The sequence below is a fragment of the Propithecus coquereli genome, unplaced genomic scaffold (genome assembly GCF_000956105.1).
Source record: "Propithecus coquereli isolate 6110/MARCELLA unplaced genomic scaffold, Pcoq_1.0 Scaffold91, whole genome shotgun sequence".
Classification (NCBI taxonomy): domain Eukaryota; kingdom Metazoa; phylum Chordata; class Mammalia; order Primates; family Indriidae; genus Propithecus; species Propithecus coquereli.
The window spans coordinates 4017762-4045724 of record NW_012155396.1 but is presented as its reverse complement, the minus strand read 5'-3'; the positions used below and the strand labels follow the sequence as shown (position 1 = coordinate 4045724).

General features: G+C 61.4%; 1 protein-coding gene across 1 annotated transcript; it reads right to left on the bottom strand.

The window, feature by feature from the left end:
• Window positions 1-25: 25 nt before the first annotated feature.
• On the bottom strand, window positions 26-27357 carry FLNC (filamin C, gamma). Its single transcript, XM_012664778.1, has 48 exons — window positions 26963-27357; window positions 22689-22937; window positions 21051-21148; window positions 20783-20933; window positions 20577-20695; window positions 20299-20376; window positions 19958-20120; window positions 19591-19791; window positions 18136-18273; window positions 17690-17816; window positions 17403-17539; window positions 16992-17185; window positions 16785-16898; window positions 16005-16148; window positions 15669-15792; window positions 15409-15569; window positions 15058-15148; window positions 14798-14967; window positions 14501-14618; window positions 14146-14408; window positions 13160-13754; window positions 12353-12526; window positions 12104-12266; window positions 11682-11842; window positions 10784-10951; window positions 10582-10705; window positions 9930-10086; window positions 9663-9852; window positions 9546-9569; window positions 9185-9432; window positions 8662-8760; window positions 8258-8357; window positions 7956-8096; window positions 7552-7680; window positions 7284-7457; window positions 6465-6626; window positions 6181-6384; window positions 5572-5724; window positions 5363-5485; window positions 4990-5232; window positions 4535-4804; window positions 4304-4441; window positions 3924-4039; window positions 2623-2755; window positions 2347-2523; window positions 1930-2148; window positions 1067-1276; window positions 26-934 (listed from the first exon to the last, which is right to left on the bottom strand). Exons 1-48 carry the CDS (start codon window positions 27315-27317, stop codon window positions 747-749), a joined length of 8178 nt encoding a protein of 2725 aa, XP_012520232.1. The 5' UTR covers window positions 27318-27357; the 3' UTR covers window positions 26-746.
• Window positions 27358-27963: the final 606 nt, after the last annotated feature.

Genomic DNA, 27963 nt, shown 5'->3' with positions numbered 1-27963 from the left:
CACTCACAAGAAACAGGCAAACTTCTGCGACAGGCCGCACTTTATTTGGAGTTTTCCACCTAAGCGGCTCCCAGCTGAGCCGCATGACATGTGCAAAAGTCCCCCCAGAAAGCTGGGCCTCGCAGTGTGTAAAAAAGGCCCCTCGTGGGGCAGAGCTGTGCAATGGTAAAAAAAAAAAAAAAAAAAAAAAAAAATTAGTCCCCCAGGAAGCCTGGCTCGGGTGGCGTATACACTGCTCGGGCCAGTCCACAGGCCACTCACTGCCGCATGCTCTGGGTCTGTTTTCTTCTCTGACTGTGCTTCTCCAAGTCCTTAACACTTTGGGGGTGTGGCCACCAGAGGGGCCACAAGGAGTCCTCAGGGGCAGGCGACGGGCAGGCAGTACAGTTTGAGGGAGATCTCTCACACACAGACACCCCAACACAATACTCCCCTAGTGGCCTCAGCCCCGCCTGAAAACTCAGGGCTTCTCTGGCCCCCAGGCCCGTCCAGCCCCTGAACCTGGCCCTAATCTGCCCTCCTGTCACATTCCAGGAGGAGGACACTGCCCTGAGACAGACAAGGCCCTCCAACCCCTGAGGGCACGGTGGGGAGGGGAGGCCGTGCCATTCACTTCAGCCCTGGGCAGGTGTTCGTAGTGGGGACTCTGCACGAGTGCATCTGGGTGTGGCGTGTCTGTGTGTGCGAGTGAGTGTGTGTGTTTGGCCGGAGGTGGGGGCCGAGGCTGGGGGAGGCGCTTCTGGGATTCAGGGCACGTTGACTTTGAAGGGGCTTCCAGGGACGCTTTCGTCGCCCCACTTGACAATGAGGATGTAGTCTCCTTTTTCCTTGACAGTGTAGGTGACGTTGTACACCCGGTTCCCCATGTGCTTCACGTACACCTCCTCACAGGGGGTCTTGGGCCCATGCACGCCCACCATCATCATGTTGGTGCCTGGAGAGGGAGGCAGAGGGTCGCGCTCACACAGGGCCACCCCTGCCCCCCAGTGGCTTTTCACTCCCACCTGCCTCGTCCCTGCAGACAAGCCCACCCTGGGACAGTGCCCTCCTCCCCCCTCCAGCCTGCCTGCTTTGCTGCAGTCGACGGTGAAGGAGTTCTTCTGGCCCACAAAGGCCTGGGACAGTCCGGGGCCCCGTGTCACCACCTTGCTGGCATCTGAGGAGAACTTGGGGATGGAACTGTAGCTGGAGCCCCGGCTTGAGGACGACTTGGTCACAGTCTCCACCAGAACCGTGGATGTTTCGTGAAGGCTGTGGCCTCCAGACAGCCGGGGACCTGAGGGGCAGATCCGGGTGGCCATGAGCCCAGTCACATGGGCTTCCTGCCCTTCCCCTGCAGTGGGCCCTCAGTGGCACTGCCACCCTGTGGGACTGCCACCCCGTGGAACTCACTGCCCGCCTCCCTCCAGGGGCGCCCAGGCAGCACAGCCCATTCCCAGTCAGGCCCACACTGCCGGCTCCAGTTCCTGCCTGGCTTAGGGCTTGGCCCCTGAGGCTCCGTCCCTCATCCTTGCAGGCTCTGGGAGCTCAGCTAATTCGCAGGGCAAGGGTCTTGCTTAGGAAGGAACACATGCCCGGCTCATCCTTCCAGCAGCCTGAAGAAGGGGAGCTTGCTAAGCATTTACTCTCAGGAATATTTATTCTTGGAAGCGAGGACCACAGGTGGCCAGGAGGGAAGGAAGTGGACCTAAAGCTTGGGAGCCCCTGCGGGAAGAGCTGAATCAAGTGGGGGACCAGGACGAAGAGGAAGGACTGGATTTTTAAAATGGTCCTGCACGACTCCATAGGATGGGTGCTGCGGAAGGCCAGGCCCACCTCTATTCCCAGCCACGATGTTTGGGGACAGACTGTGACCCAGATGGAAGTGGCCACTGGAACCATCCGAGCTGGGCTGCAGGTTGGGCAGACCTCCCCCCACCTGGCACTCACCTGTGACCTTGGCCTTGAAGGGGCTGCCCACGATGTGCTGGGGGCCACCATACTTGATGGCAATGAGGTAGTTGCCAGGGGCCATGGGAGTGTAAGTGACCACGTGGCCCTCAGGACACTCCCGACAGTCCAGCTGCACCTTGGAGGGGCCGTCGATGGTGACGGACAAGGCCCCTGAGCCCGCGTTCAGGGTATTCACGATGAATTCTGACGACATGCCTGGGGGCCAGAGGTAGCAAGGCTGTAGGCAGCAAGAGCTTGTGGCCCAGAGTGAGACCGGGCCCCCGGCTCCCCCAGGCAGCCTGTGCCAGGACTTCGGGGCTCAGGAGTACTGCCCTGGCCTCCAGAGCAAGGTAGTCCTGGACTAGTGGCTGAGCACCCCCTAAGGCACCCTGCTCCCCACCTCCAGGCACTCACCAGTAGTGCCTCCCTCAAGCCCAGGACCATAGGCTGACACCAAGCCTGGGTCCCCAGCCTGGCTCTGCTCTCCAACACGGATCTTGAAGGGACTTCCAGGGATGTGGGCACCGTTGAACTTGACATCGATGGAATGGACACCATTCTCGTGGGGGATGAAGCGGATGGTATGCTTGTCTGTGGGTAGAGGGTTGGTGGGTGAGCCTCCATCCTCCCCATCCCCGTCCCAGAAGGTCCTGGTGTGGCAGGGGATGGGCAGGGGCAGGGCCAGCTCACCACTGTCCAGCTCGGAGACGTAGCACTCCTCCACGGCTCCCGAAGGCGTGTGCACCCTGGCATCGATCACACCCCGTGCACCATTCAGCTGCACTGCAAAGGACGCTGGCTGGTTCACCTTGAGCCCCGTCTCCTGCAAAGGCCACGGAGATGCTCAGACTCCTGGGAGGGTTGGGACTGCAGTGGTCTTGGTGGGGCACCACGCTGCTGTCACCGTAAGCCCAGCCCAGAGGCTCCCACTGCCCCTTCCCCAGCCCGGCCCCTGGCTGCCAGCACACCTGGGCAGGGAGGAGCCAGGAGCTGGTCTGAGACCCTCTGTGTCCACTTGCTGTGAGGGGCAGCACCCTAGCTGTGCTGGGCACATGGGGATGAGAGATGACGTGCCCTGTCCTGGCTGACACTATGTAAAGCCGGCTGACGGTGGAGGGCCAGTGCCTGACAGTGCTGTGTGGGCCTCAGGTGTTCCGATGTGGGATGCAGCATGTGGCCACCTGGCCTGGAGGGCTTCCCGGAGGAGGTGGGCCAATGGGGGAGACCAGAGTGAGGGCTCTGGGGGAGGGGAAGGTGAGTCTGGCGGGGGGAACCTGGTCCTGGAGTTGGGGGAGGAGATGCACAGGGGCTCTCCAGGGACTGATGTGACCACCCTGAGGAGCAGCTGGAAAGTTAGGGGGAAGGGTCTGGGACAAGGCCAGCTCCGTGCCCCTTTCATAGCAGGCTCCAGTGTGTCCCCTGAGCACGCAGCCTCAGTTTGCACGTGTCAGTGTGACTTGTTGAGAGCCTGCCTTGCGTACGTTCTCTGTGAGAGAGTGAAAGAAAGGTACCATCTCTCTGGAAATCAACAGGAGAAAGCAAGGCAGGCCCCAGGGCCTGAAGAGGACCAGCCCAGGCTCTGAAGGCCATGTGCGTGCACTCATAGACAAGCCCCTCAGGTACGCTCTGCAAAACAGCTCATTCCTATTTTCTATTGAGTTTATGCTTCATTCCCATAATTTTGGCATCTAGTGTTAGTTTAGAATTTTCAGAAGGAGGTGGAACAAGAAATGATAGGTGGCAGTAAGGACAGGGAGACAAAACTGTAAAAGGTGGAAACAAGGCACGGAGTGCCTGAGTGCAGGGTTAAGCCCCCAGGGACAGAGCGTACTGTCCCCAAGGGCCCTGCCTTATGCGGTACAGACACTGGGGAGAGGGGACTTCTGACTGGCCCTTCCACGGTCACTGCTAAGTCCCTGGCCCCACAAGCCTATGGTTTTTGACTTCTGCCCATCTCTCAGATGGCAGAAGGACCCACCCTGGGTACACACCTGGAGGCTGGTGACCGTGAGACGGCGCGCATCATCCGAGAGGGAGGCCACAGGCACCACAAAGGGGCTGTCTGGGATGTGCTCATCGTTGAACTTGATGGAGACCTCATAGTCACCTGGGGAAGGATGCCAGTAAGCACAGCCCCTGGGGTGGGGGTTGCCTGGGATGGAACCACCCCACCGGGCCTTGTCCCTGGAGAGGCTACCTGATCAGGGCTCAGCTCTGGAGACAGACACATGCTGCCAGGGCTGTGGGGCAGAGGAGGGGCAGGGGTCCTGGGGGAGGGGAGTTCTGTAGCCCTAGGGACCTTTTGCCTGCCAGTGAGCAGGAGCCCAATCTGGGCAGGCAGGCCCAGCCCCTCCCCCAGGTGGACACCTACCTGGTTCCTGGACAACATAGGAGACACCGCAGGAGCCATCTTTTCGATCCTCAAATGCAATCTCCGCCTTGCTGGGACCCTCCACAGCAATGGACAGGCCCCCAGCACCTGCTTCTCGGGTCCAGATGCTGAACTCGGCTGCAGACAGGCAAGCAGGCAGGGCTCTTCAGCACCATCGGTCTCATGCAGGCTTCCCTGACCCATCTCCCCTCCTGGCCACCTGCCCCTCACCTGGCACTCCTGCCACTCCTCGCTCCAGCCCCGTGCCTCCGGCCCGTACCTTATGGGCACCACCTTCGCCCAGTGGCCCCACCGTGAACTGAAAGGGGCTGCCTGGCACATGCTGGCCACGGTACTTGACAGTGACTGTGTGAGGCCCCATCTCCTGGGGCACAAAGCGCACACTGTATGCGCTGTCCTCCCCCTCCATGATCTCTGCAGCTTCCATCTTGCCCGACGGGCTGGTCACCTGCGCGGTCATGTCCTGAGAGCTGGCCTCACCTGTAGGGTTGGGGATGTCATGGTGACACTGGCACTCTTGCTGGTCCCAGCCCTTCCCTCTGTCCTAAGTAAAACCCCCTCCTCTGCTCAGACCAGCCCTGGCTGGCTGGGGCCTGGCCAACCGCACCTTCCCCTCCTGCCTCCCTGTGAGGACCCAGGCCCCAGCCGGCGCTGTCTCTGCTCACCCTCCTGCTGCCGGGTGATGCTGCCGAAGGAGCCCAGGCGTTCCTGGCCCAGGAAATCCCCGAAGACAGCAGGGAAGGGGTCTCCGCCAACCTGGGTGGACTCCTCCACCCGCACCTCACGCTTGGTCTCCCCACCCCGGGTCTTGCTGATCTCTGTGCGCTCTGTGCGGGTGTACGTGTGGCTGCTGCGTGTAAAGGTGCGTGTCAGGCGCTCCTGGGCAGATACCATCTGGAACCAGTTCCCTGTGTGACGGAGGAAGCCAGGGTGAGTGGAGGAAGGTGAGGAACTCGTGAGCAGGACAGAGACCCCAGGGGCAGACTCAGCAGGGCAGCCCTCTCCCCTGCCCTACCCCAGCTCTTCCCCACTGCACACCTGGGATCTTGAGGTTGAGGTCACAGGTGCTGCCGATGGTGGCGATGGAAGGCGCCTGTCTACGCCGGGTAATGCTTTCCTTCATGCGGCCCTCGCCGGTAACCTTCACAGTGAAGGGGCTTCCTGTAGGGGCAGTAAGGGGTGGGTCAGGCACCTCGGACTACCAGCTTCTTGGCCACTCCCTGCCGGGCCCCAGCCCAGAGACTTACCAGGTACGTGCTTGTCAGCAAACTTGATGTTGATGATGTAGGTGCCGGGCTCAGTGGGGCAGTAGGTAACTTTGCATGTGCCATCCTCCATGTCCTCGCAGTTGATGTCCACCTTGCTAGGGCCTTCAATACTCAGCCCCAAGCCCCCATAACCTGGGGGCAAGTGAGGGACACATCTCCCTTAGTCCTGTGCCACCCAAGCCTCTCTGCTCTCTCCCCAAACTGCAGGCTCCGCCAAGAATGGGCCTCTGATGTGTACAGTGACCACTAGCAAAAACGCCTCAGTGGGGGCTGGCAGGGAGCCAGGCACCGTCCCAGAGGGCCATGGGATAGGCTGTCAGGAAAATTCCCTAAGGTAGGCCTCTTGGATTCCAGTGAGCAAGGGAAAGACAGAACTCATTTTCTTAGCCTCTCTGGGACAAGTTTAAAAGTAAAAGAACTGGCATGAGGACATTCACTTTCGCCCAGAGGGGCCCAGAATGTGAATCCCAACAGAGACGGGGCCAGGAAGTTCAGGAGGAGGGTATGGCCAAAGGCTCCTGGGCAGGAAAGGAGGTCAGTGCCCACAGAATGCACCGGCGCAGTGGAGGCCTCTGGGGCAAGAAGTACCTGCATTACGAGTGTCCACGATGAATTCTGCCACCTGGAAGGTGTGTCCCTCGGACAGGCCCTTGCCCCAGACCCGCACCTTGCTGGCGTCCCCGATCTCAGAGGGCCCCACCAAGATCTTGAAGGGACTGTTGGTGACGTGCTTGCCACTCTTGCGCACGCTCACCACGTGCTCCCCAACCTCCTTGGGGGTGAAGGAGATCCCTGTGGAGAGGGGGCATCAGGCAGGCAGAGCCTCTCTTCAGGGCCTCCCCACGCCCAGACCCGAGAGGCCCCATGCTCACCGATGTGCCGGTTGGGCAGGCGCTTTAGCAGGCAAGGCTCCTCGTTGCCCGAGGGGGCGCGGATGCTGGCTGTCAGCTGGCTCAGATCACTCTCGGTAATCTTCAGCGACACGTCGGTGGAGGTGCCCACGTTCAGCTGTGACGTCCTCATGGAGTCATCGCCTGGAGGGGGAGTTAGGGCATCAGGCCGTTGTGATTCCAGGCAGGCCCTGCCTACAGGGCTCAGGAAACTTCCCAGGCAGACCCTGCTGGACTCAGCAGAGACTGGGGACCACCCCCAGGCACCCAGAGACCCAAGGCCCAGAAAAGCACAGTGCGCATTCACACCATAGCTACCAGAGACCACGATGGGCCCGCACCCCAGTTCACCGTGCTGCCTCAGTCTTCGTGGGCTAAATTCCTACAGGAAGCTTTGTGTCTTTGAATCCTGAGTCACACAGTGGTGTGGAAACAGAACACTAGCCTGGACCACACAGACCCTTCCTGGCTGGCTAATCAAGTGCTTAACCTCTCTGGGACAGGTTTCCTCATCTACCAAAAGGGTTATCAGTGCCCTAACGTCTCAAGAGTTACTTCAAAGACTAAATGAGATAATGTCTTCTGAAGCACGGGGGCGGGGCGCGGGGGGTGTTGAATGTTTCTTAGCTGCTGTGGAGAACAGGGTGTTCCTTACATTTATCCAAAAATGACCTCCTCCACCCCGAGGGGCCTCTGCCCTAATGTTCTGAGCGACTTAACCAGGATGGGCTTGCGCATACATCACATGTCGGGGGCATCTGTGTCTCTCGTAGGTTGCACATGCCTGTGTGTCCACCTCACCTGTGATCTTGGCTGTGAAGGGGCTGCCCGGGATATGCTTGTCATCAAAGCGCACGATGATGCTGTAGTCTCCAGGCGCTGTGGGCAGGTAGGACACAGTGCAGGTGCCATCCTTGTTGTCCTTGCAGGTGATCTCTGCCTTGGACGGGCCCTCCACGGCCAGCGACAGACCCCCTGTAGGTGGAGATGGAGCTGAGATCAGAGGTCCTGCCCTTGCCCCTGTACCTGGGTTGACCCCACCCCAGCCCCTGCCTGCAGCACCCTTCACCTTCCCCAGCATCCTTGGTGACAATGGTGAAGGTGGCCGGCTTGTTGACCATGCCATGGCTCAGGCCTGGCCCGTAGGCACTGACATGGCGGCTGTTGATGGCATCCACGTAGAACTGCAGGGGGCTCCCTAGGGTAGACAGAGGGGGCTGGGTCAGCAGAGGGACAGGGGTTGCCTGAGCCCACCTTGGCCCCCAGCAACTTCCAGCAGCCTCCCTGCTGAGCTGTGAGGACCTGGCTCCTGGAAGGACATCTGCCTCCCAACAGGACATAAGCCTCGCCAGGGCCTCACATGGTGTCTGTATACAGCAGGTGCTCAATAAATATTTGTTGAAAGAAGGCAGGCAGGCTGGAAGCCTGTTGGCTCCTTTCACAGCAGCCCAAGCCTGCTGGCCCCAAACTCACCAGGGATGTGGTTGCCGTCGTACTTGATCCCCATCTGGTGCAGGCCTTTCTCCGTGGGCGCGTACCTCACCGTGATGGTGCCGTCCTTGTTGTCTGTGATGTTGGGTCTTGCCGTCTTCCCGGAGGGCATCCGCACCTCCCCTGCAGGGCAGACAGAGTTAGGGAGGCCCCAGTTTTTCCTATTACAACCTTCCTGCTATCCTGTGTGGTTCTGCTGCTGCCCCAGTTTTCCTCTGTAAGACAAGGGGCTAGGCCCGGAAGAGGATCTCTGAGCCCGCATGCCTGGGGCCCCAGGAACGTACCTGTGAGCTCCCCTTTCTGTACGGCGAAGGGGATGACCAGGTTGAAGGGCCTCAGCATGGACTCCATTGGCTCCACGGGCACCACCGGCTCCTCTGTGGCCTGTGGCAGGCGAGAGGGAACAGTCATTAGCTGGGGAAGGCCTGGGAGCATGGCCTGCTCCAAGATTGAAGTCAGAGTGAGGAAAGAACAAGATAGTCAATGGTGAAACTAGAGTGGCAGGAGAGGTGCAGCAGCTCCAAGAAAAGGGTCCTGTGCCCACCTGTGGTTCCGTCTGCCCCGCCTGGCTCCCACCTGCTCCCCAAGAGGCCCCCAAACCATGCCCCAGCCCTGGCTGCAGAAGGTAGAAGGAAGAAATGGAGGAAGAAGAGGAGGTCGAGGTCTGCCCAGTGGGAGGCGGCAGTACCCAGTGTGTGGGGCAGGTGCCGGGCCGGGGAGGGGCGTAGGGCTGGCGCAGCTGCAGCACTTCAGAGGGTTCCTCCACATGGGGCAGGGGGTCACATGCCTGGGGAGGCAAGGCACAGGGGGCGTGGTGTGGCAGGCTCACAGGACCAGGAGTGACTCAGAGAATAGCCCAGGGACCTGAAATCCTGGGTGGACATCTCAGGTGCCCAATCCTCTGAAGGACTTCATCCTCCTGCAGGGCCGCCTCTGGGGAAATGGAGCCAGGGACAGTGGGCCTGAGGGTCAGAGAGGAACACACCAGTTCCTCGAGAGAGCCGTGGCCACCGAGCCAGCAGTAGGGCTGTGCTCTCCTCCCACTTGGGGAGGCGATGGGGAAGCAAAGGCTTGACTGTGGAGCACCATGGCCCCTGGCTCCGTCCAATAGGTTTGGGATTCCTTGGGGACAGCTTCTGGGATTCCTGCAGCTGTAAAGGGTGGGTCCACCTCCCCCATCTGTCTAGTCCTGTTGTGGCCACAGCACTTACCAGCACGTGGAAGGGGCTGTTGGGGATGTGCTCCCCTCCGAAGCGGATGGTGATGACGTACTTGCCGGGCTTGGGCGCTGTGTAGTAAATGTCAAAGGTACCATCATGGTTCTCAACCACGTCCACGTCGAGCTCCGCCCCATCCGGCGTGGACACCGTGCAGGTCACCTTCCCCTCGCCAGCTGCCTTGGCGTCCACAGTGATCACCGTCTCCTGCCCGATCTGGATTCGGGGGCCCAGGCAGGCACCTGCCATGCAGAAGAGCCTGCTCAGGCAGCTGCAGGGGCCAGGCCCAGCAGTCTCAGTTCCCAGCTGCCCCTGCCACCCTGGCCCACGGCAAGGGAAGGGGAAGGGCACTCACCCAGGCCGTGGCCTCCAATGGACACTGGAAAGAGAGAAGAGTGTGAGTCTGGGCCATGCTCAGGATGGGCTGGGGGTTGGCTAGGGGCGGGCAGGGCCAGGGAAGTGGGGTACCTACCTGTGACAAGGCACTTGCTGGCGTCCCCCGTGGGCAGGGCATGGATGCGGAAGGGTGAGTAAGGGATCTCATCACCGCCGTACTTGATAGTGATGGTGTACCGGCCACTCATGTCCGGCAGGTAGGACACAGTGTACGTGCCGTCCCCATTGTCTCGAATATTGGCCTTCTTGGGCTTACCCTCAGGGTCCTGGGGGGCGAAGCAGAGGTCAAGGCCTACTGTGCCCGGAGCCTGAGCGGGGGCGGGGGGGTTACACAGGGACTCACCAGGATCTGGACGGTGAGCAGCCCCTCTCCAGCGTCCCGAGCGTCGATGGTGAACTCCACGGGCAGGCTGGCAGGGATGCCGGAGGCGTTGAGGCCAGGGCCGCTGGCCCGCACCTTGCTGGCGTCATGGGCTGGAAGCACCTTGATCTTGAAAGGGCTTGGGGGGAAGAAGGGGTAGACAGTTGGCTGGGGGTCAGGGGTGGGGGGCTCCAAGTCATTTTGGGCCTGACGTCCTCCCTAGACAGGGGCAGGAGGAGTGACTGTGGGGCAGGGAGGGGGGCCCAGTTCCTGGAAGCTGTATCACATCCTGAGTGTCAGGGGAGGGTCACTCCCCTTCCTGGGAGCCCCCGACAGAGCCTGAGCACTTCTCCATTCCCCAGGAAGTGCTGTGGTTTGTTTAAAGCGGAGGGTCCCCTCGCCCAGGCCTCCTGCGCTTTTCCTAAGGAGGTAATTTTGGTGTAAAAGCCCCTGGGGTGGTGTGGCCTCCCGGGCACAGAGCCCTGGGGAAGGGTAAGATGCGGCAGCCGGAGGGATCAAGCTCAGACAGGTAGGGGGACTCTCCCCTGGGCCTGGCAGTGGCCCTGCAGTTATGGCCCAAGTAGGAGCACCCCAGAGCTCAGCCACAGCACAGGAGCCCAAGGTGGGTCCTCACCTGCGTGGCACCTCTTGGTCAGCATACTTGACAGCTACTGTGTAGGGCCCGTCAGTGGCTGGGGTATAGTGGACGGTGTGGGTGCCATCGCCCTTGTCCCGCACCTCCACGGGCTCGGCCACACCTAGGCAGGGGGAGCAGGGTAAGCAGAGCCTCCTGATACCCACCCACCCCGCTCCACCCTATCCCAGCCATTCTGTACCTGTGGGGCCCAGCACGGCCACCTGCAGGGGGGCCCGGCCAGCTTGACTGCAGTCCACCGTGAAGGTCTGGGGTACCCGGGCCCTGACACCAGCTCCCAGTCCTGGCCCCGAGCATTTCACCTTCCCAGGGTCTACCACATCCTTCACCGGCACCCGGAACGGGCTCCCTGCAAGGATGACCTCAGTTTACCCACCTGCCCGGGAGGGTCTCCCTGACACTGAGACACCACGGAGGAGGAGGAGGCCTTCCCTGCCTTGGAAATGCCCACAGGGAGGCCAGACCAACACGTGAAAATGCTTAGAAACTTGCTAAGAAAACGTTAACAAGAATAAATGAACTTGACCATAGACTGACGCTGGGTAAATCTCATTCATTTGGGCCTGGAGGAAGACCTCCCTAATTAATAAAATGTTAAAAATGGACTATTTAAAAAAAATAAAATGTACTTCTTCCATTGTGGCTGATATAATAAAAAATATGTAAAATTGGATAAGTTACGGGGAAAAAATTTCCAGTCACAGCAGGCCCAAGTCATGCTGTATTTGAAAACATGACACGTCCAAGCAGCACAGCCTGCAGGAGGGCACAGGCTGTCCTCGCTGAGCTCTGAGGGGCCCGGACTGTCTGAGTGAGGGACCCACAGTGAGCAGACCCGCACGACCAAGGTCTGGCGCTCCAGGCCAGAGTCGGGCTTCTGGGGATTAGCTGGCGGGGACTGTCACACCAGCAGCACCTGCTGCCCGCCTCCTCCACATCCTCCCTGCTCCTGGGCTCCCGCCCCAACCTGCTCTAGGGGGTCCCCTCTGTGAATCTTCACATCCGACTTCCAGTGTCCCTCTGGGAGCACGTGTCCTGCAGCCCTCCTTTACCCTCCCTGATGCCCCCCCCACACACACCTGGGATGGGCCGCCCCCCGAAGGTGATGTTGACGTCGTAGTCTCCAGGGGTGAAGGGGATGTATTCCACGGTGCAGCTGCCATCCTTGTTGTCCTTGCAGGACATCTTGGCTTCTGAGGGGCCCTCAATGGCTAGGCCCAGGCCCCCTGTACCGGCTCCCCTGCAAGATGACACCCCCATCAGCTCTGCTAGGACCGGGGGGTGGGGGTGGTGTTGGAGGGGCAGCTGAATAGGAAGGAAAAGGAGGGCAGGCCACTGGGGGCTGGCTGAGGAGGGACCATGTCGGGATGTGTTCCCGCATCACCCTGAGAGAGGATGCGGGACCAAGGCACAGATAGCTAGAAGGACAAACGGGGAGGGTAAGCTGGCTGGCAGCAGGGTAGCCACAGCTTCAGGTCAAGGTTAGGAAAGGGGAGGATACCTGGTCTCCACAGTGAAGCGGTTGGCCTTGTTGACCAAGCCACTCTCCAGGCCAGGCCCAAAGGCCCGCACGCGGCTGGGGTCACAGCCCTCAGTCACGCCCACTCGGAAGGGGCTCTTGGGCACAGCAACGTCGTCATACAGCACCTCCACCAAGTGCACACCTGGAAGCCAGCCACAGGGAGTCAGAGGTGTGTGGCGCCCACCTCCCCTGCCCGCCCCGAGATGGCGTCATCGCTGTGCCCCTCACCCTCTTCATAGGCAGTGTACTGCACTCGGTAGGTGCCATCCCCATTGTCTGTCACGTAGGTGTCTGTCTTGGCACCCGAGGGGTTGAGCACGCGAGCCGTCACATGGTTCCCACCCGTGGCTGTTAGGGATCTTGCGTCCACAGTGAACTCGGTGGTCACCTCCCGGAGGACACCTGGATCCCGAGAGGGGCGTGGTCAGCATGGGCTGGGGGCAGCCTCCACACAGGCCCCCCTTCCTCCCCTCCCCTGCGCGACTCCCAGGCTGCTCCTCCAGGCCGAGCCCAGCCCCTTTTCTGCCCCGCTGCGAGCTCCAGGTGGTCTCCTAGGACCTTACCTCGCTCCCTAGGCTGTGGGCCCCTGAGGGCGGGGCGGGTCTTGTGTCCTCTGCCCCCACCCCATGCCCAGCCCAGGGTCTGGCTCCCAGCAGATGGCGCATTCACACATACTATCTCCTGACTCTTGTCACCCGCTACCCCGAAGCTTTGCCTCCGCACCCTCCAGAGCAGGGCTCTTAGCTTTTTTGGATTAGGGATCCCTTGAGCTGATGAGAGAAAGGCTCTCCCCATAAAAATGCCCAGGGACAGATGCAATTGTGCTGTAAGAGCAGAGCCGATCTCTGAGCCAGCTTCCCCTCAGCTGCTTCTCTCAGGTGTCTGGGCTCCTAAGGACTCCGGGGCTGCCCCGAGGGCCTGCCCTTCACCCCAGGTTGCTCCCCCCGGCCCTTGGCTCTGCCTCCCTCCCTCCTCCTGACCACCCAGCTCCCTGACCCACAACTTGACCCCTCCTGGCTCCTCCTGTCCACTCACCATGAGGCTCCACACCGGGCCCTGAGACCTTGACACCACTGGTATCGATGGCGGGCTGCACGTGGACGCGGGTGGGGAATTTGGGCACGGGGTGCCCGCCGTACTTGATGGTAATGGTGTAGGTGCCGGGGAAGGCGGGGCTGTAGGTGATGTGGTAGGTGCCGTCGGCGTTGTTGTGGATCAGCACCTCAGCCTTGACGCCGGCATCCGACAGGATTTCGATGGTCAGCTCAGCCTCGCCCGCCTCCGAGCAGTCCACAGTGAAGGTGGCTGCCTCGCCAGCCTTGCCTCGCTCCAGGCCCGGCCCGCTGGCCCGCACCTTGCTCGGATCGAACACGGGCCGGATGGTGGCCTTGAAGGGCGAGCCCGGGATGTGGGTTGCAAACAGGATGTTGATGGTGTACTCGCCGGGCTCCGTGGGCAGGTAGCTGACAGCGCAGGAGCCGTCCCCATTGTCTTGGCACTCAATCTTGGCCTCGCAGGGTCCCTCCACAGTCAGCCCCAGGCCACCTGTGCCAGCCCCCTTGGTGTCGATGGAGAATGGTGCAGGGGTGCCTACTAGTCCACCCTTGAGACCAGGGCCGTAAGCACAGACCTAGGGGGAGGAGCAGGTATGTGGGTTCTCCGCACCCAGCCTCTCCCAAGCCCAGCCTTCATGGCTGCCCACCCAGCTAAGCACCTTCACCTGCAGCTGCTACTGCGGACTGAGTACTTATAACAATTCCAGCTGAGGCCATGGAGGCAGAGAGATTAGGTAATTCGTCCCAGTTGGTGGGCTGGGGATTCAAGCCCAGGTCTGATTCCGGGGCCAGGCTCTTAAAACCAAGCTGTCTCCAAGGCAGGTCCTGTGGTGGGGCTGGCCTTGGCCGTGGGTCCTCGACTGTGTCCACTCCAGACACATAAGTCCCTCTGGCCTCTGCCCCTAAGACTCATCAATTTTCCCCACACGCCCCCAACTCCCAGCTCCCACAGCCCCTCTCTCTCACCTTGGAGGGGTCGGGGGGCAGGACACCCTCCACGGCAAAGGGGCTGCCAGGCACCGGGTGACCATCATAGGTGATGTCCACCTTGTAGGGCCCCTCCTCAGGGGGCATGTAGCGCACAGCCTGGGCTTCAGCTCCACCCCCAGGCTCCAGCTTGCAGGGGATGGGTCGTCGAGAGGGGGAGGTCATCCGCACGTCCAGCTGGCCCTGACCTCCAGCCCCTCTCGTGTTCACAGAGAATGCTTGTTCCTGCCCCACGGCCACCTCTGTGTGGAGGGCAAGTGACACCATGAGCAGAGACTCCAGCCCACTCCACCCCAACACCCCTCACTCCCAGGGTGGCTCTTGCCCCACTTACTGCTGTTGAGGCCTTGAACTTTAACTTTGCTGAGGTCCAGTGGGGGTGCCACATTCACCACAAAGGGGCTCTTAGGGACAGGGTCCCCACCATAGGTCACTGTCACTGCCATGTTGCCCTATTGGGTACAACAGTAGGCCAGAACTGGGTGTAACACACAGCCTGGCAACATCGGCATGGCCGACGTGGACTCTGAGGCTCAGAAATCCACAGCGAGAGGATAGAGGCAGGGACGGGGCCGAGGACCCAGAATTGGTCCTTTGGGATGGGAGAAGGGTGTGGGGGGGCAGAGCACACCTGCTGGACGGCGGTGTACTTGACAGTGTAGGAGTAGTCGTGGTTGTCTATGATTTCAAAGTCCCGCACAGCCTCGCCCTTGGCTGCCCCTGCAAACTGCACGTCCAGCTTGGCCTTGCCGGCTCCCTTGGTCAGCACCGTGAAGTGAGTGGGCTTTCCAACTTCCACACCTGGGAAGCCCACCCAGAGACAGTGGTGAGGGCCTGCCAGCCACTGAGCCCCCACCTCACGCCAGCCCCAGCCCCTGCCCGGACGCTCACCTGTGCGGTTCAGCCCAGGGCCCTCAGCCTTGACCTTGCTGGCGTCGTGGGACGGGTCCACCTTGATGTGGAAGGGGCTGGCAGGGATCTCCTAGACGTGGAAAGGCTTGGTCAGGGCTCTCCAGAGGGGACCACACCCCTGTTGTGGGCTAGCTGCTGGGTCAGGATATCCCCGAGGGACCCCGTGTAGACACAGGAAGCCTCGAGAGAGCCCCCTTTGTTTCCTGTGAGGCACCCTGCCCACTCACAGGAAGCACTCCACCTGTGTCTGTGGAATCGCACTTCCAGCTGCCTGCTTAGACCTGGGAGTGCAGGTCGCCGTGACTACCAAAAGCCGAGGGGCTGGGGTACCTGGTTGGCAAACAGCACCATGATGGTGTAGCGGCCGGCCCCTGGGGGCGTGTACTTGACTGTGAAGGTGTCGTTGTCATTCTTGATGATGTCGAAGTCGATGTCAGCCTCTGCGGGGCCCACCACGCCGGGGGCGCACTTGATGCCAATGCTCACGTCGCCTGAGGGGAGGTAGGCACCTGGCCTTGAGTGGGGGCTCAACAACCCCTGACCTGGGGCCCCACCCAGCCCCCCCGCCCCCTGCTCCGGTGGCTGCGCACCTTGCCCTGCCTCGCTGCAGTCCACTGTGAAGTAGGTGGGCTCGTTGGCCTTGAGGCCGGTCTTCTCCACGCCTGGCCCATACACCTTCACCCTCTCGGGGTGACTGCCCTCGCCCACGTTCACCTGTGGGCGGGTCGATGCTCAGCACGGGCCTTTCCTCAAGGCTCCTCCTGCCCCTAGCACCACCCGCCCCAGCCTTAGCCTCTTCCCGGGGCCCTTGAGGTGGGGAGGGTGGCAGTGGCATGGGACCAGGGACAGCCAACGTCTTCCACATGGGGGTCCACCCTCCCTCTCGGACTGCAGCAGTGGACACAGGGCAAGCTTGGAGGACGCACCCGGAAGGGGCTCTTGGGCACGTTGACGCCTCCCCAGGAGATGATGATGGTGTGCTTGATGGGCTTGGTGGGCACATAGGAACAGCGGAAGGTGCCGTCTCCATTGGGGATCACCTTGATGTCGATGGGGCAGCCGTCCGCGTCCTGTGGGCATTGTCCAAGGAAAGTTCCCAGCTGTGGCCTCCTCAGAGTGCCCTCTGCTGGCTCCAGGCCAACTCAGCGCCTCCTCCCTCCCTTCACCAACACGGTCGCCCCGCCCCTGCCACTGACATCCGGCCACACCAGCCTTGTGCCACATGCTCTGGTGGCCAGAGCCCACCCTGGGAGCCACCTCTGTGGCCCGCTCTCCCAGCCTAAGTTTCCTCATCTCTGGAAGGCCTTGGTCAGGGAGAGACTGGGCCAAATCAAGGTTCCTAAAATTGAATAACGAGCCTTTTGAAGAAGAATCATCCTCTTGGACCCTCAAGAACATGTTCATTAACCTCTAGCCTGAGAAACTGACTTGGGAAACCAGTCTTATTCAATGAAATCATCTTTGAATTGCACATTATCACTATAAAAAGGAATTTTGGGTAAAACACGTTTTTAAGACTATCATCAGTAAGAAAATACGAAATTTAAAATATCCATAGCATGTTTGGGCCCATGGGAATCAGTCTTGCCTGAACTTCTGTGATGCTACAACTTCCTTCCTGGAGGCTCCTGCCTCCAGCCTGGCCCCACCCCCCTGGGGTCCCTGCCTTGGGTGGTGAGGGCAGCAGAGAATGGGCCATGCCCCACCTGGGCATAGAGCTTCAGGTCTCCCTTGCCAGCCGCACGGGCATCAATGGTGAACTCGGCAGGCTTGTCCACGATGCAGCCAGTGGGCTCCAGGCCGGGCCCAAAGGCCTTCACCTGTGTGGGGGCAAGAGCGGCGGGCTGGGTTGGGGACTGCAGGAGGCCAGTGCACCCCATTCCTGGGCCGGCGTGCAGGAGCTGGGACCCTACCCTGTCTGGGAAGCAGTTGGGTGGGGCTGGCTGGATGTGGGCAATGAAGGGCGAGTCACGGATGTCCTCATCGTCACAGATGACGTGCACGGCGTACTCCCCAGGCTCCGTGGGCCAGTACCGCACATCGCAGGAGCCGTCCCCCTTGTCATCACACTCGATCTTGGCCTGCGAGGGCCCCTCGATGGAGAAGCCTGGGCAAGGTGGGGAGGGTCAGGGGGCACAAGAGGCAGCTTGGACACGCAGGCAGGTCCCCATCCCCCTCCTACCCCCCACAGCCACCCCTCTTTGCCACTGCCCTGCTCATCCCAACACTCCCCAGCATGCCCACCCCCATCCTCAGTCACTCCCTGTCCTGCCACCATGCCCCTCCCCCACAGCATTCCCACCTTTGGCCACCCAGCCACTTACCCAGTGTCCCCACCTCCGTGCCAATGGCCTCCACCACGAAGTCGGCTGACTTGCCCACCTGGCCAGTCTCCAAACCAGGACCCCAGGCCCGTACCTTCTGTACTCCTGCCTCTGGGCTCACTTGCACCTCGAAGGGACTGGGCAGAGAAGGACCTTGTGTCCAAGCCGGGAAGTGCCTCTGCCGAGGCAGCCCCTCCCCTTGTCCCTCCAGTTCCCAGGCAACCCCCTCCTCTCCTCTCTCCCTGTGACGGCCTAGACAGGAGGGCATCGGGGGCACAGGTGCTTACCTGCGAGGGATGGCATAGCCGCCCCACGTGATGGTCACTACATACTTCCCGGGCACCACAGGGTAGTACTCGCACTCGAACACACCATCCCCAGCTTCCCGCACCTTCACTGGCTCCTCTGTGCCCTCTGGGGAGAGGTGGGGGGATCAGCATTCTGCAAGGCCCATCTCAATCCCCTCAAGGAGCCCCGGACCCAGGCCCAGCTCAGGGCAGTGCTACTAGTGGGCGGTGCTGAAACTCGGGGCAGGGGTGTGTCTTCCCTGTGCATGGCAGCCCAGTGTAGCACTTAGGGCTGAGAGGATCATTCCCAGCTTGCAGACTGAGAAACTGAGGCACAGAGGAGACGGTGTACCTGAGATCCACGGTGCTTCTGCTCAGAACCACCAGCCACATTCCCTCCCTGCTCCCCCTGCCCCCTGCCCGCTGCCCTGGGCTCTGCTACTCACTCGGCCCCTTGACTGTGACCTTGAGCTCCCCGCTGCCAGCGCCCTTGGTGAACACCTTGAAGTCAGCCACCTCTTTCACACGCACACCCTTGGGCTGCAGGCCTCGCCCAGAGGCACGGCAGGCATTGGGGTTACAGGCTGCGGGAGGAGGACAGAGGAGGTTGGGGGTACTCAGGGGGCCCGCACAGAGCATCAGCCCCTCGACACTTGCTCCCAACATCACTGCTCAGTCCTTCTACCCCCTCACAGGTACAAGGCCATGGCCTGCAGCCCTGCTCTGGGACCCTCGTGCCCCCAACACGACTGGGACTATTGTGGAGAACTGGCTATGGGTCCCGGATCAGGCAGGTTATGAGAAAGCCTTCTCGCTGGGCTCTCAGAGCCGGTGCCGCTGGGGAAACGCATGGCAGAGCCTGGGCTGGGAGGGGCCTCAGAGAGACAGGGAAGGACCCTTTATCCACCCCCAAGGTCATCCACCTACAACCATCTGGGCCTTCTTAGAGCCGCCAGAGCAACCATAGGATTTAAGTCATGCCACAGAACAGTCAGCAGTGCCATGGAACGAGAGCTATGCCATATAACATGAAGCTTGCCATTGAACAGGCAATGCATGGAAATCAGTCTGTCAAGGAACATGGCCAGTGACAATGAGCCCTGACCTTGCCATGGAACTCAGGCAAAAGAATGAGAATCTCAGCCTGCCACAGAACCCATAAAATGGCATGGAACCCACAGGGTGCCACAAAACAGGCAATGACACATAATCTAGGACAACCATGAACACAGGCCATGGCGCCACCCAGGACGTGCCACGGAACACAGGCGATGGCACGGAACCCAGATTTTATCACAGAAATCATCAGGCAAGTGGCAAAGACACTAGATCTGCCACAGAACACAGACAATGGCATGGAACATAGGGCCTGCCACGGAATGCCACGGAATGGGGCAATTCCACATGGCCTGGGTCATGCCACCCAGCACAGGGTGGGCCAGTCAGCTATGGCCATGCCTGGCCCCGCCTCCACTGGAGAGTACTAACGTGGTGCCACTCTCCCGGCCTGGTGCACGACGGCACTGAGTGCAGGGAGAGAACAAGTGGGGGAGTTACCACCTGGGGCGTGGAGTGAGGGGCTCACTGTATATGCCCCCACCCTGGTAGCCCTGTCACTTCCCCTCAACCCTTCCAAGGTGGCACCTGCTCCAGTACCCTTCACTGTGGTCTCCTGACCCTCTATGGATTCCAGTCACCTTGGGGGTGGGGGTGATAAGGAGGAGCTCTCTCCAGACCCCCTCACCCCGGCTGTTCCTCCCGCCCACCGAGGCCTCCGCCAGCCGCACCCCCAGTGGATTTAGTGCTTCATTTCCCATCAATCCTCAGAGAATTTGGGGGCAATTCTCTCTGCATCCTGGCTTTGGTGAGGGCTATCGTGGGGATCCGTGTAGGGTCCTTACCTTCCGACACATGGACGGGGAAGGGACTACGGGTGATGGGGGCACCAGCAAAGGCCACATGCACCGTGTGTGGCCCCTCCATCACAGGCCTGTATGTGCAGCGGAATGTGCTGTCACCCTTGTCCTCCAGGGCCACCTCCACTGTGTCCCGCCGGCCTTGCGGATCCACGATCACCACGGCAACATCACCAGTACCAGCCCCTGCCACAGACAAAGGCCATCAGTGCCACTCTGGACACACACAGCTGCTTAGGGCTCCTTCATCTTGAGACCACTCACCCTCTGGCTGGGACCTCAGCCCCAGCCCCCACCCATACCTGCCACAGTCAGAGGCTGCCCACCTGATACCCCCTGGGCCTGTCCTTACCCGCGGTGTAGATGTCAAAGTAGGTGGGTTTGTTGGCCACGTTGCCCACAGGTTCCAGGCCAGGGCCACGAGCTGACACCTTGTTGGCATCTCCCAGGGCCATGCCCACATTCACCTCAAAGGGACTGCGTTCGATGTTCTGGCCAGCAAAGAGCACGGTCACCTAGGGTCAGAGGTCAAAGGTTAGCTTCTAGGGGTGAGCAGTTCTGAGAGAGTGGAGAGCCGAGGAGGTGAGAGGTTGGGGCACCAGGCAGGGGTGAGGTGTGGGCTGAGAGAGGGGTCCACTCAGCCAGAGCCAAGGCTGTGCACAGCAGGAGGGCAGGGGGCTCACAGGGAGGTACCTTGTGCAACCCAGCGACCTTCGGCACGTAGGAGACGGCATAGGTGCGGTCCTTGTCATTGTTGGGAACCACCTTGGCCTGTTGGGAAGGGAAAGGATTGGAAGCCATCGTGGCTGCAGCTCCTCCTGACCCCACAGTCGCCCACAGTGACCCTTTCTCCAGACTCTACAGCATGGGGTAGCTCTGGCAGCCACCTCCAAGCCATTCCTGTTGCTGGCCCCATGCTCTCTGATTCCAATCCCAAGCAAATCCCTTTGTCCCCAGAGGCCTCCCCATACCTCCTCGGTGTGGCCCTCAGGATCCTCGATGTAGACCAGCACCTCACCCACGCCGGCGTCCACTGTCTGCACGGTGAAGTGGGCAGGTTGCAGCACGGTGTTGCCCTGGGGCTCGATGCCTGGGGGGCGGGAGCAGAGCCCAGGTTACTCAGGGAGATCCCACACGTGCCAGCCGCCCCAGCAGGGCCACCAGGGGACACACATACCTGGCCCATAGGCAAAGGCTTTCTTGGGGTTCAGCTGCTTGGAGCGGACAGGGGCACCAGGTTTGAGCTTAGCCTTGGGGAACTGGGACAGGTAGGTCATGACAGAATGCTCGTCCACATTGGGGTCCACGATCTCCTCGGGAGCAATTACCTGCCGTGGAAAGGAATGGTGTTACCTGGTGCTCCCGTTCCCCAGCAGGCCCGCTCTCACCTGCATGCTGCCAGGGGTCCTTGTGGCCCCCTGTCCCTGCCCCATCTCAGCGTGTACCTGGGGCACCCCGAGCCAGTCGTCGGCCTGCTGCATGGCCTCCCGGGCATTCTCCACAGGCTGGTTGGGGTCCCAGGCCTCCCAGTCAGGGCAGAGGCCTGGAGAGATGGTAGAAGGAGAGGACGGTGAGGGGGGAGCCCCCAGCCAGAATGCAGAGCATTTGTTCGTGCAACACCCTGGGAAGCTCTGGTTTCATCCCACTTTCCACCCAGCTCTAGGCCCCTGACCAGCTAGGTTCCCAGTGCCCCCATCAGCTGGGATGCCCATCACCATGTAGAGGCACGGCAGCCCTCCCTGCCACCAACAATGAGGCCTTTCTGCCCCAGCTGACGCAGCCTGGCACCAGCCCTACCAGCAGCCTCCTGCCTGCCCAGGCCCCAGCACAGACCCTGGATGCCAGCCCCTTGGAGGACCCTCCTTCCAGACCTATGTGGCCTCGTTAGACGCCTCAGGGGTGGGTGGGGAAGGTCAGAGTCCCTGTCCCACATTCGCCTTGGACCCATCCCCTAGAAGGTCTCCTCGGCTGCCCTGCAGTCCTAGATCTCTAAGCACTTCCCACACCAGCCTCAGGGCACAAGACTCGCTCTCCCTCCCTAACTGCCCACTTGGGGAAACCGAGGCATGGAAGGGCCTGTTGGGAGAGGATGAGTTCTCCTCCAGACCATCAGCAGCTCAGCCCTCCTCACGGGAACAATGCAGAGGCAGCCCCAGATCACTCCTGTGAAGGGATGTGGGGTGATGGGGTGCTTGGTCCAGGCTGGAGCTGGAGGAGGGGACCACGCACATTTGCGGGGAGGGGGCCGGCTCACAGGCTGGAATCCATGACTGGCTGGAACAGCTGAGCTCACTGCTGGCAGCCACACCAGCTATGGGCAAGGGCTCAGCAGCTGGGAATGCTTCCCAGGCGGCCCTGCCCCCGCCTCCCACCCCCTGCTCCGTGGCTGACCCCAGGGTGGAGGAGGATTCTCCTAAGGGGCCATGGCTCCCCGGGGCAGGGCTGACCAACCCAGGCTGGAAGACCTGTCTTCTCAGGAGAAGAGGGTCGGAAAGGAAGCTGTCCGTGGGGGAGGGCTCTAGCCTGAAATGCCTCAGTTTTCTCATGAGCCCTGGGCTGCCCAACCTGACCAGGGCAGGGCCAGGTCACCTGCCGCCGAGCAGTACCACACTGGCCTCAGCCCACACCATCCTAGGCCTCAACTCCTCACATCTGTCCCAGGGTCCCACAGAGAAGAGCCTTCTCTGGGTCTGACTCCTGGCCTTCTTGCTACAGCCTGCCACAGCGCCCTCCTCTCAGCCCCGCGGGAACAGCGCCATGTGGCGAGGCAGAAAGTTCATGGGCAGCGAGTCAAGGCCCCGGGCTCCAGGGGCAGTAGCGCCACAGATAAGCTGTGTGCTCCCGGATAAGTCTCTGGCCCTCTCTGGCCCTTGGTGTCCTAGTCTGTAAAAGGAAGGGTTTTAAATCTTTTCTTGCCCCTGCAGAATGGGGCACACCCTCAGGCAGGGCTGACTCCAGCAGCGATTCTTGGCTGGAGGAGAGGCAGACCCTGTAGGTGACAACCACGAGCTTAGGCACCCCCAGCCTGTCCCCACCATCCTTCTGGGCTAAGGGCTCCACGATGTGCCCGCTGGCCCACTCACCGGGGGCACAGTTGTCCACCAGGGCGCCCAGAGCTTTGCCGTCCTGCCAGTCGCGGTTGAAGTTGGTGATGGGCAGCTGCGGCACCTTGTTCTGGATCCAGCCGAGCAGACGCTGCTTGGGTGTCTGTTTGCGGGCGTCCTCATCGTCCTCATCCTCCCACATGGGCATGGAGATGGAGTAGTGCAGGATCAGCGTCCAGATCAGGCCCAGGATCAGCTTCAGGTTCCCATCCACGATGGCCTTGCTGTCTGTAGAGAGGAGGGAACAGCTGGCTCAGGGGCCCCACCCTCTGCTGCCCAGACCCCTTTGCCCCAGGGTGCCCTCCCTCACCTGCCCCACTCCTGGGGCACCTGCTGGGGCCCAGGGCACAGGCCTCCTGCTCCTGGAGCCCACCCCTTCTCTGCCTACCAAATTCTCTCCCTCTTTCCGGAGGCTGCTTCTCTCTATGTTCTCGTGGCAGGTACTGTCACCTCCGCCATGGCACTTGAGTCTGTCTCCTGTCCATGCAGTTATCCTGTATTTGTCTGGCCCTCCTGGGCTGTAAGCCGCTTGGGGGAAGATGCTATTTTGTTTTGTGATCGGTTTTATTGAGATATATTTGACATACTACAAACTGCACATATTAGAGAGTACAGTTTGAGAAGCTTTGACAATGTGGATCTATCCACAAAGCCATCACCACAAATACAAAACTATTCCTCACTCTCCAAAGTGTCCTTGTACATACCCCTTTGTAAGCCCTCCCTCCTGCCTGTTCCTGTCCCCCCTTCCAGGCAACAACTGAGCTGCTCTCTGTCACGATGGATTAGTTTGTTTTCTAGAGTTTTATATAAATGCAATTATACAGTATACTTTTTTTGGTCTGGCTTCTTTCACTCTAGATACTGGGTTTTTATCTTTCTACCTTGAGGGACTTGAACTTAGTAGGGTTTCAATAAACATTGGATGAATGAATGAACATTTTTAAAACTGAAGTTGGAGAGGAGAAGGACCAACCAGGTCCCACCCACATTCTATCCCAAATGCCATAAAGGGCTTTTGGAATCAAGGGGTTCTGGGGGAGGGTGGGGGGTCCAGCACATGCTCCGTTAAGGCTTAAAGTCATGTTGTCAAATGCTGGGCGCTGATGGGCAATCACGGGAGCCAGGGGATAGGGCAGCCATCTGGAGTCAAGTCTCAGGAGCCAAGACACACTCTACCCATCACCTTCCCTGAGGAACACTTTGGACCAGAACTGCTTCCCTGGGATTCTGGGGGCTAGTTCCCCTTTAACGGTCAGAGAGAAATATCCAGGAGCCCAGGGTGACCTAGTGTGTAGACAGATCTTTAGAATCCAGTTTCTTTGTAAAAGGCAACGCGGGCCTGAAATCCATCAGCTTCCCTGAGCACTTGCTTTCAGGAGGTTGGAGGGGGCGGAAGAGTCTTGTTTACTGAGGTTGCCAAGAGATAGGAGAGGGTGGGGCTGGAAGCTCCCCCTTACACAGCTTTTCCTACCCCTACTTCCCCAGATCTTGGGAAGGGTATTAGGAGAGCAAGGGCTGGGGAACCCCAGGCATCCTCCTCCCTCCCTTCTGCCCAGGGAGGGGAACCTCAGCCTCCTGGTCCCTCTGGCTGGGGCTCTGGCCCCCTGGGCCCCCCCACCCTACACTGATTCATCCTTCCTTCCCCAGCAGCTCCCAGCCCGCCCCTTTCCCCTGGCTCCACTACAGCACAATGGTTTGGCAGCTTTCGGGTTCCATGACACACTCACTCCCTGCCTCCCCGTGCTTTCTCTCAAACACACAGGCCCACAACACTTTCACACAGCCTGGACGCCCCAGTGCCTCACGCCTCTCACAGCCCTGACAGCCTCAGTGCTCACACACACTCAGAAGTGCTTCTTGCAAACTGGAGCCAGACCTCTGGGAAGGAGGCCTTAAGGCTGCGGGGGTGGTCATTCATGTCTGCTGGAGAGAGACGTTTCTCCCCAGCAGCTGGCCCTGGGCCAGCCAGCCAGTGGTCCAGGCTTGGGGCAGGAGGGGGGCAGTGGGGCCCAGGCCCCATTCTGGGAGCAATGACCCTCCTCTCCCTCCTCCCCTTCAGAGGCCAGCAGAGGATGTTGGGCTCACCTCTTGGCCTGCCTGGGGATACCCCCAAAGGGGTGGGAGGAGCCAGACAGCTAGTCCCTGAGGCCACCCCAGCCTCAAGTGGAGGGGGAGGAGAGAGGCTGGACCTAGGGAGGTGCCGGGACAGCTGCTGCCCCCTCCAGTCCCTCCCTCCCTGTTGGCTCCAGGAGAAGGAATAGCAACTGGGGAACAGCTGCGGGACAGAGCTGCCTCATAGGCCCCTTTGTTTGGAGGGGCTGAGGGGGTGGTGGGGGACAGGACAGGGGCGGTCAGGGTAAGCAGGGCACACAGCTCCTTCAACTGGGCTGACGATCCCTCTTTCAGGGGGACTTCTCAGCTCCCAGCTCCCACCCCAGACACTGACTTCCCTCTGGAAAGAGAAGTGAGGAATCTTTTTGACACCACCCCCCCACCAGGTGTCCAGATGCTCAGTCCCAGTCCTAAGACAATGCCCAGGGAGCGGCCCCCTGGACAGCCCCTTCCCACCACTAACTGGGGGTGCGGGGAGCCCTCAGCCTGGGGCCTAGCAGCCAAATTGCTGACAGCTTATCTCATCAGCATGAGTGAGCCACTTGGCGGGACTGGGGTTGTGCTCCCCTTCCTCTCAGCGGGAACCAGGGCGCTTCCCTCCACCCCCAAACCAGCTCTGGCTCCTTCCTCTCTGCTCTGAGCCGGCCCCTCCAGCTGAGCCAAGGGGGCCCGAGCCAGACTCCACCGTGGGGGAGGGGAGAGGTGTGCTCAGGAAGGATGAGGCCTGGAGAGGGGTTGACAGCCGGAGGGAACAACGGGAAGAGGAGGCCTCCCCCACCCCACCTGGGACAGTCAGCCCGGCCTTCCCAATCCCAGGTGCGGGCGATGCCCACCCCACTCCAGGCTGACCTGTCTGACCCCCCACTTCCACCCCCTCGGTGGCCCTCCGCCTCACTACACACCACGGCACCCTCCCCCACCCCCTGCCCTCAGGCTTGTCCTTCTGGAAAGCTCAGAGGCATCTGCTGTGTCACGGAGGCAGGGCTATTTCCAGGCCAGGGCAGGCGGGTGGAGTTGGGGGGGCAGTGTCAGGCCAGGAGGGGTAAGGCCTAGGGAGGGGACTGGACAGGGCAAAGGGCCCCGGACTGACCTCAGCTGCTAATTCAGGAGGCCTAGAGATGGCCCTGAGGGACAGTGGGGGCGGACAGACGTCCCATTATCTGGAGAGGTCTCTGGGACAGCCCGTGTGGGGGCCCACCTGGCCCCATGTGAAACTCCCCTCCTGAGGTGATGGGGTGCAGGGACCAAAGGGCCCCTTCCTGTAAATACCAGCAGGGCTCTTAAGAGAGAGGTCTACATGGCTGCGAGGAGAAGGGCAGCCTCCAGCCACTCCAAGCCCACCCTTGGTTCCCGTCTCCCAAGCCCAGAGTGCCTCCCCACCCCCACCCAGCACTACACACCTTCCAAATCTGGTTACACTCAATGACTTCCTCCCCTGCACGGGCCTTCCCCTCCCTCCCTGCGCCAGGACCGTTAGCTGCAGCCAATCCCAGGCTTTGAGGGTGGGCTGGGGCAGGGCCTGGACGTGGGGAGCCCCATCCCCGCAGGCTGAAGCCGAGGAGGACAGGCAGGGGTTAAGGCTCCCTGCGCTCGCTCAGTGCCTTTTTAGGTTTCTGAGGCTGGGCCCTGCCTGCCCCGGCCCGGGCCTGAACCCAGCTGCTGAGCACATGCCTGCAGAGGGCCTCGCGAGCTGCGGCCACCAGCTCCCTCGGCCTCAGAGCCCGTGGATCGGGGTGGCTGGGACCTGTGTCGAGCCCGCCCCTGGCCTGCGGAGGGGCTGGGGAGCTGGGGGGCCATTTGCTTCTCTTGGGGGAGAGGCCCCCAGGAATCACTCACTGACACTGGCCCCGTCCCCTCACGCATGGGCTGGGGGCTTGCCCGAAGGAAGCGGGTGGGTGAGAGGGTGCGGGGAGGCTGTAGCGGGAGGGCTCGGACACCGTCAGGTCTGGTCCCCCAGGGGGTGCTCGCTGTCCCGAGAGGGGTGTACAGGCAGCGCCCGTGTGGCCCGCGTCGGGGGTGCCGTGGGCCACTCTCAGCCCTAGCTCTCAGCTCCCCGCGCGCCCGCCCCGCACCTGTGTCCCCTGGGGCAGGGGACACCTCTCCCGCGCCGCGCCCGTGCCCTGACCGCCCGCACTGACCGATGGACACGAGCTTGATGTGCTCGCGCTCCAGGAACTCGAGGGCCACGGACACATTCTCCAGCTTCATCTGGCGGAAGTTGGGGCGCGGGTGGAACTTGCGGTACATGCGCTTCTGGCTGAGCACCTCCAGCAGCGCGATGAGGCGCAGCCCGTCGCTGAGGTCGCGCTGCAGGTCGGTCAGGCGCTTGCCCACGCACTTGAGGTGCTCGTTGCACCAGCGCGTGAACGTGTTCTGCTGGATCTTCTTCCACGGCGCGTCCTCCGCCAGGTCCTTCTCCGTGGACGGCATCTCGTCCGCCTCGTCCGCCAGGCCGAAGCCGGCGGCGTCCGAGTAGCCGCTGCTGTTCATCATGCCGGCGGGGGCGCGGGCTGCGGCGGGCGGCGGGCGGCTCGGGCTGGGTTCTGTCGGGCGCTGTCGGGGCGCGACCGCGGGACTCGCAGCGCTGCGCGGCGCTCCTGTCCAACTTCTCTCGCGCCCTGCTGGCGGGGCTCGGCGGGGCTCGGCGGGCCTGCTCGGCTCCTCGGCTCTGTCTCCCTCCGGGGGCGGAGCGGTGCTCGGGAAGTGCGGGCCAGGCCGGGGCGGGGGGTTTAAGAAGCCCCCGGGCCGCCGCCCCCCCGCCGCGCCCGCGGCCCCCGGGTCCACGTCAGAGCGCCGGCCTCCCAGGAATGCCGCCCGGGCCGCGGGTGGGGGCCGCGCAGAGCCGCACGGCCCCGCCTCCCGCCGCCCCTCCCCCACGCGGCCCGAGCGGAGCGAGGGGGTGGGGGGCCGTGCTGAGGCGCGGGAAGGTGGGGGATGAGGGCGACAGTTGCCCGCCCGGGCCCAACACCCCAAAACTAAGCACTGTCAGTCGGGGTTGCAATATGCTCCCTCCACACCCCGCAGGGACTAAAGAGGTAAATGGGGAAACTGAGGCTAGTGGTTAGGGCTAAACCCACTGATCTGGTGTTGACAGAATTTTCTGGACGAGTTAGTGGCAGGGCTGTTGACAGGGCTTGAG

Excerpts from the sequence above, each read along its gene's own strand:
- FLNC (XM_012664778.1), bottom strand. The coding sequence starts at position 27,317 with ATGATGAACAGCAGCGGCTACTCGGACGCCGCCGGCTTCGGCCTGGCG. Across the intron at positions 10,952-11,681 it reads CGGGGGGCGGCCCATCCCAG|GGAGCCCGTTCCGGGTGCCG; the intron begins GTGTGTGTGGGG and ends TCATCCTTGCAG. Across the intron at positions 2,524-2,622 it reads CGTCTCCGAGCTGGACAGTG|ACAAGCATACCATCCGCTTC; the intron begins GTGAGCTGGCCC and ends CTCTACCCACAG.